At 35.1% G+C, this 12472-nt stretch overlaps 1 protein-coding gene across 2 annotated transcripts in view; it reads right to left on the reverse strand.

Moving 5' to 3' along the window:
• Window positions 1-389: 389 nt before the first annotated feature.
• Window positions 390-12472, reverse strand: part of SPOCK3 (SPARC (osteonectin), cwcv and kazal like domains proteoglycan 3) — a 200142-nt gene continuing 188059 nt past the window's right edge. For both annotated transcript variants that reach the window (XM_082050152.1, XM_082050151.1), the window contains exons 8-11: window positions 12249-12470; window positions 4985-5047; window positions 3592-3729; window positions 390-2588 (exon numbers count right to left, since the gene is read on the reverse strand). In XM_082050152.1, coding sequence (XP_081906278.1) covers window positions 2416-2588; window positions 3592-3729; window positions 4985-5047; window positions 12249-12470 — 596 coding nt within the window. In that variant the 3' untranslated portion in view covers window positions 390-2415. The remainder of the gene's footprint in view (window positions 2589-3591; window positions 3730-4984; window positions 5048-12248; window positions 12471-12472) is intronic.

A 12472-nucleotide genomic window follows, 5' to 3' on the forward strand; every position in this document is an offset into this window, starting at 1 on the left:
TGAGAAACAATTTGAGTGTTTGTTGTTGCTGCTTGAGTCTTGGATCACAAAAATTCTCTCAACTTACCCTGAATCTCCATTGTCATGGTTCTTTAGTAAATTTAGCTATCTTGACTTATTTTTGACTTTATGACACATAGCTTTGATACTAAGGGACTAAAATCCATGCACATTCCCGCCTCTTCTAGTTCAGTGGAGAATTTCCAGGGAATTTTGTGCTCTTCTGCATGACAGCTCACTTTAGAATGGTCTTCATACTGTAATCCCATTAGGCTAAACACATTATGAATTCTCTTTCTACACTTTAATACTTCTAATATCACAAGTTTTAATGAAATCCATTTTTAGTTTGTAATCTAATGACCATTTGTCACATCAGAAAAAAAACAAACCAAACCAAACAACAACAGTACTTGCTACACCAGCCAATAATGACAACATTTTTTTCTTTACGTTCTTTATTTAAAATCAATTTATATCAGTTAATTTCAGCCATATGAAACTGTTCTCTGATAAACCCCCACTATATTGGAATGGTACACTCTTAAGCTACTTTTATTTAAGAAAATAATACAACTATGCCCCACAAATTATGACAGAGCTTAAAAGGAAGTGTCTCTTTCTTTACTATGAAATGAAGACAAGTTCATAAGAGTACATGACAAAGCTATAGAAATTCAGGAAAAAATACAGAAAAATAAAAGCTCCCTACGGATTTTGCCTTAAGTCAAGAATTCTCTACTGGAAATAAAACATTAATAAATGGCTTTATACAAATAAATACATATTTTAATAGGTGATATGTGTCTGATACATGAATTCTTCCTGTTTCAAAATTTCAAACTGTGCAAAAAGTCAAAATGATGGGCTATACTGGCCAAAGGTTGGTTACAAGAGTCTTTATTTTGCAAACTATACAGAAACAGTAAAAAAGAAAATGCATTATACTTTTTAATATTACATAGGATAAACATTAAATTTAGTATTTAATTTGTAGAAACTAATACAAATAGGAAACTGATTTTCCTTTCAATTAACGATGGGAAACCAGTGATCCAATTTTGAAATTACACAACCTGTAGTATTACATTATACAGGTCACATCAATTTTATTGTGGGCAGAAAGTAATAGATATGATATGAACAAAGATGGTGGAGTCCCAAAATGTCTACACAATTAACATGCTAACATAAATACAGTGATTAAAGTAATTTTCTCTACAATCAAATCTGATGTGCTACCCTACACAATAATTATAATCTATTCCACATGGTAATTACAGAACAATAGGAAAAAAATTAAAATAACCCACTTTCCTCATTCCAGCAGCAGTACCTATACTGGCATTAATTTGGTAACTGGGTGTGCTTAGCTATTGCCTAACATCCTATATTGGTATGCATGCTAAAACCTCTCTATTTCTATTTTGCAAGGCACCTTTACAATACGTTCTCTAAGTTTCTGCACTAGTAACAGAAAACAACAGGAACTAAGATAAAGATGCAAAACTATTTCCTGAATTAAGAAAATAAAAAGTATCATTGTACATTTATTAAAAACTACCTTTGAGCAAGTGCCAATGCTCTGAAATACAGTCATGTATAAAGATAACATAATTTTAAGCAAATTTTTTACCCCATGTAAAATATTTTATGCTAATCTGATTAGACAGAAACACATAGAAACAACAAAGGATGAAGCAATGTTTGAGTAAATAATGATAAAGCCTATACAACCTTGACATGAAGGAAAAAACAAATAAGGAAGGACAAGTAAACTTTAGAATTACAGAATTGGTGCTTGTCCATGCTACTGCTTTTGAAAAGTCCTTTTAATAATCTAGCCATTTACTAATAAAAAACATAACTGCAAACGCAAAGGAGGACTTTGCTTTATATCTTCCTCCTAATATTTTTTTCTCCAAACCTTTGGTTAATTAAAGGCTGGTGAGATGCTACTTGTGCACCAATGGTTTTCTACTGTAACACATTTTTGATTTATTAAATGGACAATTTGCAAAGCCCGCAAGGCCTAAAACAATGATAGCATTAAATTTACAGTATGTGTTCTGAAGAGGACATGCACAGTTCCAAGAAAGGGCAAATATCTTTTTACCAGACTTTTAAAGAGACTAGTTGTCTTTAGAGTGTATTTTGCACATTTTAATTTTCGGTAGGACATAACATTTGTTTCCTCAGGCTAGACTTCCAATGTATTTTCTTCAGCGCAAAGGAGTTTAAAAACTCAAACCCACATAATATAATTATTCTTATTTAAACAAAAAAATGTCTATGACTCCAGCTGCAATGTTTGAAATAATAATACAAAATATACATTTTTGTTAGAATCCTTTTGATCTCAGAGAGCAAAGAGTGAATTTTAGAAAGGTACAACTCATGGACCACCTAATATCATCAAATATATCCACCATGATCATCGTCGTCATCAACATCATCATCTCCTTCGTCTTCATCATCATCTTCAATTTCATCTTCATCATTCATTATTTCGTCTTCGTCATCTTCATCATCTCTCCATTCATGGAAATCACCAGAAGCAAAATCACCTGAAGTCTCTAAATCGATAGCTAAAAAGGTATGATAGATATAGAAAAGATACAGAAGATACACTACATATATATAGTATAATATACCTAAGTACACCAGAACATTTAGCTTCAGGACAACTACTTATTTTAATCTACACAGTGTGGTGTAGAAATAAAACATAAATAACAGGAAAATTCTTTTGTCTTAAAAGAAAACCACTTCAATAGGGATTAATTTATCAATGTTAACAAAAGGAGACAAATTTTACAGATTTGTAGAACTATAATGAGTGCCAGAAACAACTGAAAAAGATTTAAGTACAATTTACAGACGATAATAAGGACTGCTGATAATCTACGCTGCCTATTGTTCAGTTCTTACACAGTATCTTTAACTATCTAGAACTGTCCCTTTGTCTAGGAAGAATGCTGGATTAGATGGACAATAAGCTTGAACTTGCATGTCAGATATTGTGCTAAATTTACACTTTATTTCAGGCTATGCAAAAGAAGTGGAAAGGAGTAATGCAAGAATTTTGTTCAAAAAAAGGAAAAAAAAAACTATTGCCATTTTTTATATCTGGACATCAAACAAAGGTGGCATGGGAGTTATTGGAAGAAGTGGCATAGTGCTGCAGGGAAGGGAAAAATAAGGGAAGATTTTGTGTGTTGGGAACTTTCAGCAATTCCCTACAACATAAGCTGAAAAAAAAGTCAAATTGAATTCACAAGCATGCTGATTACCCAAAGGGATTTCATCAAGCATTTTCAGGCTTGTCTAATGCTGCTCTAGATAATTAATTTTCCTAAGGTTTATATACACTATGCCAAACACATATATGAGGTCTATTATTAGCTGACATAGTGATAGTTGCAAAAAATAATGAAGTAATAACAATAATAAATTATAATTTATTATTTTTTGTTTCAAAATCCACGTAGTTGGGTCTCAAATCTGTTCTTATTGAAGAAATTTAATCTGGCTGGTAACCAAAGGGATTAACACCTCTAAACCAAACACCACAAAAGGTTCTTAACTTACCACATTCTGCTGCACCGTTTGTTCTGGATCCCGTTACCTCATTACCGTATCTGTCAACACACCAGCACTGCCCAACGCTTCCATGGCACTGATTTGGTTTGTAATACCCATCTTCATCACATAAGGGGATGTACTGCCCTGTGATATATAGATATTGAGTAAGAATATTAAAACCCGCCTCTTGGCCAATGTAGCACTTACAGCAGAAAGTAACTGCCCTTTGCTGTTTCCTCATTCCAGACTCAACACTGAGTGGTTTACTATTACTAAATTCAGTTAAGCTGAAGTTGACTGAATATATAAAATGTGGGAGGGCAAAAACCACATATCCCTCTTGGACTGTTTTCAAGAAGTAAAGTGGCTGATCTTCCTTTTAAATTTTTCATTTATCCTGAGATACATATTCCTTACTGCCTGAACATCTCAGTCAAGATATTCGCTGTATTCTTGGGAAAAGGCTCAAATGTAGCAACCAACCCTGAACAGGATGTTCTATAATCTGTGGAGTACAAACAAGTCTGAACAATAAGGGCCAGGCTTCCTGGACTAAAAAACTATCTGCTACAAGGCTTAGGAGGTATTTTTATTTAATATATATTTTACAATCCTTTGAGTTACCTACTAATATTTAATTACACCACCACTAAAGACAAATGCAGTGTAACACACCAATTTTATCGACGACGCATATAAAAAAGAATGTTAAATTTGCATTTATATGCAAAATACCAAGGCAAATTAGGCTCTAAGCTGAAAGGGTTCACCACCAAGAGTATAAGAGACACAACAGGGGCTTATTTTGTGAGGCAGTGACTTGCCTAAGGCTGAATAATTCACTGTTTTTCATTTGGAACAAACTGAGACTTTTTCAAAGAAACCTATAGTGCAGACAAACAACAATGAACACAACATTCATATAAAAGCAGTTTGAAGCATACAGTTGTTGTTAGAAACTATCCTTAGCATAAATACAGTTCTGACTACTTTCAGCCAAGCTTTTTATTGCACGTTTTATACAGTGGCTAACAGTAAAACAAAGACTTTACATTTCAGTAATATTGACACAGTAGAAACTGATTCACAACAGAGATTTCAATTACTTAAAGAGTATTACAGGTAAAGGATGAGCAGAGATACTAATTTAGGTGTGCCTTAGACTGTCCTCTCTATAACTGTAAAACGTACCTTCTATTAGGGTAATAAAACAAACGTAATATCTTTTGGTAGGTATGGTAATAAAACTAAGTTTAGTAGCTTTCAAAAATTTCATAAATTTTGTTGCTAGAATTTACTTCAGTCTATCTTTGTTGGATTAATATTGATTTTATGTTGCTTTTTCACTAGGGTTATTTATGTAAGCAATAAAACCCTCAAAAAATGATCTATGGCTCACCTAGCAGCTTCTTTCCTCCTTGCTGCTTCTGAATGTTGCTGAGTTCTGTCTGGCAGGGTGGGTCTGAAATGACATAAAAAATGTTAAACAGATTACACTGTATCTAGGAAAGAAAGCATATGGCTAAGTTTTCACAGTTTGCTATGTTCTAAGGTAACTCTTAACTACTGATCTTAACAAACACACACATCCTGCACTAACCTCTCTACAGCTCCAGAATTATGAATTAGAGCAGCACCATGGATTTGTACAGAAGGCCACCCTCAGCAAACCCAACTGTAAGTGAGCATCTAGTCACCAGTCTGGAGGGTTGAGCAATGCTAGACTAAAATAGTAACTTTATCACGCCCTATTTTATCAGTCTACAGAAATCACAGTGTAACTGTGAAGTTTGCCTCAAGTATTGGTCAGAAACAGTATGGCTCTTTTAAGTCTTTCCCTTTTGTCCTTGTTAGAAGTCATGTTCAAGTTTTGTATTTCACGTACTACACTAATAAAACAAGAACTTTCTCCACTGAAGTCTGCAAGATTGTGATTCTGTTGCAAAAATTTAAGACTGAATCCCATGGGTGCAAAGCCCCATATTCAGCAATCTAAGTGAAACTCAGTGACCAAACTTTGATGGCTCTAAGAGGCAGAACAGGTATTAAAATTAAGTTTGACAGTCTTCAGAGTTGTGGCTTACTGCTCTTCTGAATAATTTAATTTTCTGCTGTCTACAAAAGCAAGTCACAATATGCCCCGTGAATGGGAAGGTAATAAGACGTGAATGTGTATACTTTGCTGTCTTTGATTCTTTCACTTATTCAACAGTAAAGTACTAATCTCTGCATACTGATAATGCATATGTTAGACTGTTAGCACAAAGGCATTTCTCATTCTGAATCAGTAGTAGTATTACTGAGTTTACTCACATGTCTTGAGCTTATCCCATTCCCAGACAACATTCTGATAAATCTCACTAACATCTTGCATTCAGTGAATATTAAATGCATTTTCCATTTTAGTATACTTACTATTTAGAACACATTTGACACACAATTAACTCAAGGCTCCCTTCTGAAATATAATGAAACTATTTTTTTTCCATGCAAACAGGAAAAAAAAAAAAAAAAAATCTTCTGAGCTAATTTAAAGATAAGACTGGCCTAGCGTATTGATGAAGCACATACTTAGACCAGAACCTGCTCACTGCGCAGGGCAATAGGTAGGCAAAAATCACCTGAGTGGTGATAGTCCAAAGCAGCCTCTCCTGAATTCCTTCTGAAGGAAGACAAGAGTGCCCACTCTTTAGCCAGCTGAGAGCAGCACAAGATGTACAAAGGAGTGCAGGAATGGCAAGAATACATTATGACACATGGAGGTGCTTTTCTTGTGGAAATGTTCAAACTCTGGTGACAAATGTCTAGGTGAAAATCAAAAATACCCTTTCTGGCGAACACAGAGCCTTTTGGCTGACATAGCCTAGATATACTAGTAGGCCTTTTGTTTATTCATGAGCTCTTACTTAACAGAGTAAAGAGAAACTGGAAGATTATAATAACCCCTTACTGATTAGCAGGCTCTTTAAAATTTCTCTTGACTCTACATTTTAAATGCTATTTACATATTCCATACATGTAAACGTTATAAACATTTAGAGTGGCCTTGACTCTGGTGGGCCAGGTTTTCCTACTAAATCTATCATGATTCTTTTTAGAGTGAATTCCTTAAAAGTAGGCTCTACTTTTAAAATACTGTCCACAGGAGTTTCAGTACCAGAAATAATTTTCAAGAGATATCTTTCCAAGCAGTCAAGCAATTTTCTGTGTGTGCCCTTGCAGACCATTGGGACTTGACTTCATTGCATGGGCATTGGGTTTTAAATATTTAGTCTTTGAGTGTTTGCTGAGATTATATAAAATGTTATATCTCTTCTGGTAAGAAGTGCTTTGATGATGATCATGCTCGCTATTATGCCAGAGATGCTCATTACCTTTCAAAACTAAGGCTTCTGTCTTCCTTATATTCAAAGAGATAAGCTCTTAATTGTACAACATTCTGAGGATCAATTATTATTTCCAATTAATCAGTAATCTAAAAATAATAGTAATTTATGCACACAAGTACCACAGGCTAGAAGGATCTAAGATTGTGATGGACTTGTCAGTGTTAGGTTCAGCTGTTTGACTCAATGATCTTGAAGGTGCTTTCCAACTTAAATGATTATTTTCTATTCTATCTTCCAAAACAGATGGGAAGTATGCTGAAGAACTAGTCAAATACGAAAAATACGTGTGTTTTGTTCTATGGAAAAACCCCCTAAACTAGAAACATGGAGTTGTATACATGTGGAAATGTAAAAATGATGGACTAAGCCTAAAAAAAAATAAATAAATATTCCTTTCTAGCTATAAACCTTTGGTGGTATAATTACAAAAAAAGGAATGCCAGTAATCAAAAGGTAACAAGGCAATATGAGAAAATTACTTACCCAAAACTCTCTTCTTCTCAGAAGCTAGGTCTTCAAGATTCACACTTAAACTTTGCTTCTCAGGATAAAAGCAGCAAAAACTCTTAAAAATACTAAATCACTCTGGTGCTTAAAACTGTCAAAGAGAATGGCAGGCTAGAAGTTCTGCCAATTCCTTTCAGTCCACAGCATATCCTTTTTACTCTCTCCTCAAAACATAATTCTTCCCTCTTTATTTTCCAGTTAGTTCCTGAGTTTGGAAAAGCTTTCTTTTAGATTTCTGAACTTTTTTCAATAAAAAAGAGGTGGTGCTGGACAACTTTTGGGAGTCTTGAGCCAAGAAGAAAAAAATCCTTTACAAAAATCAGTGTGGTGGCTTCCTTTGAAATAGAAATTAACTTGACATCAGTCTGTCTGATAATCTGAATACAAATAAGAGACCTAATAATCTTCATCCTTAATCTACCTCCACAGATGTAGCAGGAATAGTCTTTCTGACAATATTACTGGATAGCTGTGAGTGATTCATGAACCACTTAACAGCAGCCATCACAGTTCTTCAGTGCTCAAAATACTCAGTACCCCATGTTATTAATACTGGCCCTTAAGACATCAATATTCAGGTGTGTCAAGAGATGCTGCAAGGCGAGTATGATTAAGCTTTGACTTCCCCTCAAAAAAAAGGCACATTAGCAGAACAATGGGAGCAAAACTGGTATATTTGACAAAGAATGGCTAGGATTTTTAACAGCCATATATGAAGAAGCTACTACCCAGAAAGTGAGCCTCCAGCTTTCACAGATTCTCCATCTTATTCAATTACAGAACAGCGATTGTCCATCTATGAAGTAGACAATATTTGGCAGAGCCCTTAATATTTTCATTGACTGAAGATTAGGCTGCCATATTATGCCCTGCCTGTGCTTGTGGTCAAGTATTCTAATTGTTCTTGGGCAACCAAGGCTTGAGTTGTAGGGATTTGAGGCACCAATACTGGACTTCAAGAAATCTTCCTTGGGATCTCAGTTATGTGTTAACGCATATTACACATTCCTTCAGAACCAGCTATAAACATATTTGAAGTCCTGCGATCTTAAAGACTGATGTAACAAATAAAAATCACAATAATTATTCTTCTGTAAGATGGACTAGTTTTAAAGTCATAAAGATGTCTTCTACCCTGACAGAGAGAAGAGCCTGTAAGAAAAAGGCATCTAGAGAAGTGCTGGGCTAATAGATCCATGCAGAGGACTGCAATAAAGAAATACTTAGGTGCTAAGCATTCATATTCCCAGCAAAACTGGGTACTCTCCTACTCTGAAGCAGTGATGCAACAAAACCAACGCTGTAATAATGATGAAGTACCAGCAGAAAGAAATTCAATCTATAAAAAGGCCAACATGGCAAGTGCCTCAGCATTTAGATAAGCAGTAAAGTGTTAGGCCAGCATCAAACAACCAAAAAAATAATTCTGAAGATGGGCACTGAAGCACTTGCATGAATTGGAGTTGAAATTAGAGGGCAATAGCAACCAAAGCAAGGATGAAGACTTGCAAAGAGCACTGGTAATGTGCAGATTTTGAAGTATTGCAGAAATGTATTATAACACCTTGGATGTATCTCAGAAATAGTAAACTACACTTCAAGCAGAATAAGGCCAAGAAAAAATGCAAGAAGCACCACTGAGCCATACATAATTGTTTAAGCATTATTCAAGGTGGGACAGCTATTACAGGAAGATCTTTTTCTGAGCAAGAAAGATCTGACTTAAGTATTCAAAAGAAGGTGCTTATATTGACTAAAAGCTGTGAGTAATGTGCAGTAATAGGTCTAGTGTACTGTAATGCATCACGACAGACCTCAAGCAGAAAGAAAGAATACAGAAGAGTTGCAAGTACTTGTCTGATTCTGACAGTCTGAACTGTGAAGCTAAGAACAAAGAGCAAGAGGCCTTCTCTGATAATGACTCAAGCATATACCATGTATTTTAAAAAATCACAGTGGAATTTCTATCCCAGTATGATACATACTGTTGACTAAATTTTGTATTCACTTTGAACATTGTTAATCAGCAGCAGTGCTGTAAAACTGTAGATCTGCCCAGAAAGCACCTACTAAGCTCAATGAATACAGAGAGCTGTCTACATGGTTTAAGGCATTCTGTTAATATCAACTCATTTTAGTAAACATCAGATGGAAGACACGAATATCTCTACCTAGCCATCTCTTTGCTCTTAATTGCAAAGGTCTAGTTAAAGGTTTTATTTAAATTGTTCAATCAAGAAAAACATAACTAATCATGAACATATTACAAGGTTTAGAATAAAACTGCAAATTATGAATAGAGAACTCAGTGGGTCACTAATACACTAGGGACTGAGAACTCAATTGTGCAAGAGCTAATGATGAGATGTAACATAAGAAGACTATATTTTTTTTTTTCTTCTTACACTTTCTGAAAAGGGGAATACAGATTTTGTTGACAGTGCTAATTTGGAAGGATGGAGTGCATGTTTAATGTGCAAGGATTGCCAAAACTGAGAATTTTACCTCATTTACAATGTTGAAGATACATCTTTTTTACTGTTATGTTCAAGCACACTGTGCTATCGAAAGCTCTCTAATCTGTTTTAAAACAGTATTTTATCACAACACCATGGTCAAGACCGTGAGGAAACTGGTAAAAACGGAAGAAAAGCATGATAATGTTGGATTCTGTAATGGGGAGAATCAGTGTCACTGAAAGCTGGATCCCAGATTCTTAGCCTTCGGGGTTCCATAAATATAATTCAGCAGTATTTGGATCACTCTTTACAATACCATCCTTGGGTTCAAACAGTACAATGATCAAGTATTTTACACAAACAGTATTTATAGGCCATAGAATGCTAAACTACTTGAAACTAATCTGTGGAAGGGCTTTCTTAATTCCCTGATTATGTTGTACATACATGATACGAAACTGTTAGAAGAGCCAATTGGTAGAAGAACCCTTGACCATACAGACCACATGTTATTTGCTCTACTTTCTCTGACAACTGAGAAGAATTATGTTGCCCTCCAAAGAATAAGTGTTTATATATTAAGCTTAAATGGTTGTGGGTTTTTTGGGGGTGTTTTTTTTGTTTGTTTGTTTGTTTTTATTTTAAAGACAACCAAACAAAACATGTTATGTTCTTTACTTTAAGAACTACTTCTGGGATGGAAACACATTGAAGTGCTGGAGCGAGTCCAGAGAAGAGCAACAAGACTGGTGAAGGGACTTGAACACAAGACCTATGGGGAGAGGCTGAGGGAGCTGGGGTTGTTTAGTCTGGAGAACAGGAGGCTTAGAGGTGACCTCATCACTCTCTATAACTACCTGAAGGGAAGTTATAGCCAGGTGGGGATTGGTCTCTTCTCCCAGGCAGTTAGCAATAGGACAAGGGGGCATGGGCTTAAACTCTGCCAGGGGAAATTTAGGCTGGATATTAGAAAGAAATTCTTTACAGAGAGAGTGGTCAGGCATTGGAATGGCCTGCCCAGGGAGGTGGTGGACTCGCCGTCCCTGGAGGTTTTTAAACTGAGATTGGACATGGCACTTAGTGCCATGATCTAATAAACGGACTAGAGTTGGACCAAGGGTTGGACTCGATGATCTCTGAGGTCTTTTCCAACCCAGTCAATTCTGTGATTCTGTGATTTTTCATTTATGAAATTTTTTAACAGTACACAGGTCCTTATAAAAATACAAGCCAAAATATTGTTCTGCTATAAAACAAACAAGGTGTTTTGAATGTTAACTTTTGAATGTTAACTTTTAAACTATAAATTACCAAAGAAAAGAAGCGTGCTGTTTAGTATGTAACTACAGAAGTACAGATTTATTTTTGTTCAGATTTACAACTGGCAGATGTGCCATGATAAAAGTCTCTATTTCTGCAGAAATCAAGAGTCAGCCCATAGATGCTGAGTGCTAATGGGAATTTATCACAAGAGTTTTAAGGACACAAGTGAGATTTAAAAACTGATATTAAAATTTTCAAAAAGGCTGAACTGACTCTGCAAACTTTCCACCAAACTAGTCGTATTCTCTCTACTGGTAGTAGAAATTTGGACCCTCGCTGCTGTTTATCCCTTTGAAAAATCTCCCTCATGTTAGTAAGTTTCAGCCAACAGTTTGAGTAAATGATTTTATTCATTATAACTAGTCTGATTGTATAATTTATGTGATGTCTCACCTAGATCTAAAATTGTTATATGATCCCCATGAAAATAATGCTTACAGGTTGTGTTTATTTGTTTAACCAAATCACATCAAGGCATTAACAAGATATTCATATAGGCAGTAAAAATCAATTGATTTTGGGTCCAAATGACTAGAAACAACTTTATCCATAATGTTAATTCAGTTATTTTAATAGGTTCATGAAATAGAACACTATGATGCCCTAGTTTAGCAATAAAAATGTTTATTTTGTAATGCAGGTGAAGTAGATTGGGAAATAAATAATTTAAGTAATTTTGTTCTTTATTTTGGCCTTTTTCCTCTGTATACTTACTGGAAGTTGGCATGAAAAACAATATTGCTTTAAAAGCATTAGCCGCTGTTTTGCACTTTAGTTAGAATCCTTGGATTTCTAGCAAGCCCTTCCATTTAGCTTTTTAATTACTTCATTTTAGGTATTCACAATAGGTCAAAAACCTCAACACAAATTCATGGTACAGCATTTAAGAGCTTGTAGTTCACTATAGTCTTCTTAATATGTTAAAAAAAGAAAGTATTACAAAAAGGTCAGTCATATATATATGCAGGTTGTTCTCATCTTTTACCTTGCTGTCTTTGGAAACAGTAGCACCACTCATTGTTAGATATCAAACTGTCCTTGTATGTGTCACAAGAATTGAAGAACGCTCTGGTGCATGGCTCGTTCTTGTCAAGGTAAATGCTTCCAAGTTCTGACTGGTCCAACAACAGGTCATAGTTCGTATCAAGCCTGTTAAACATCCATCCAAGGGAATCTTTACAAATTGGCAAAATACTGGTATCAAATCCT

The sequence above is a fragment of the Streptopelia decaocto genome (genome assembly GCF_964273445.1).
Source record: "Streptopelia decaocto genome assembly, chromosome: 4".
Lineage (NCBI taxonomy): Eukaryota > Metazoa > Chordata > Aves > Columbiformes > Columbidae > Streptopelia > Streptopelia decaocto.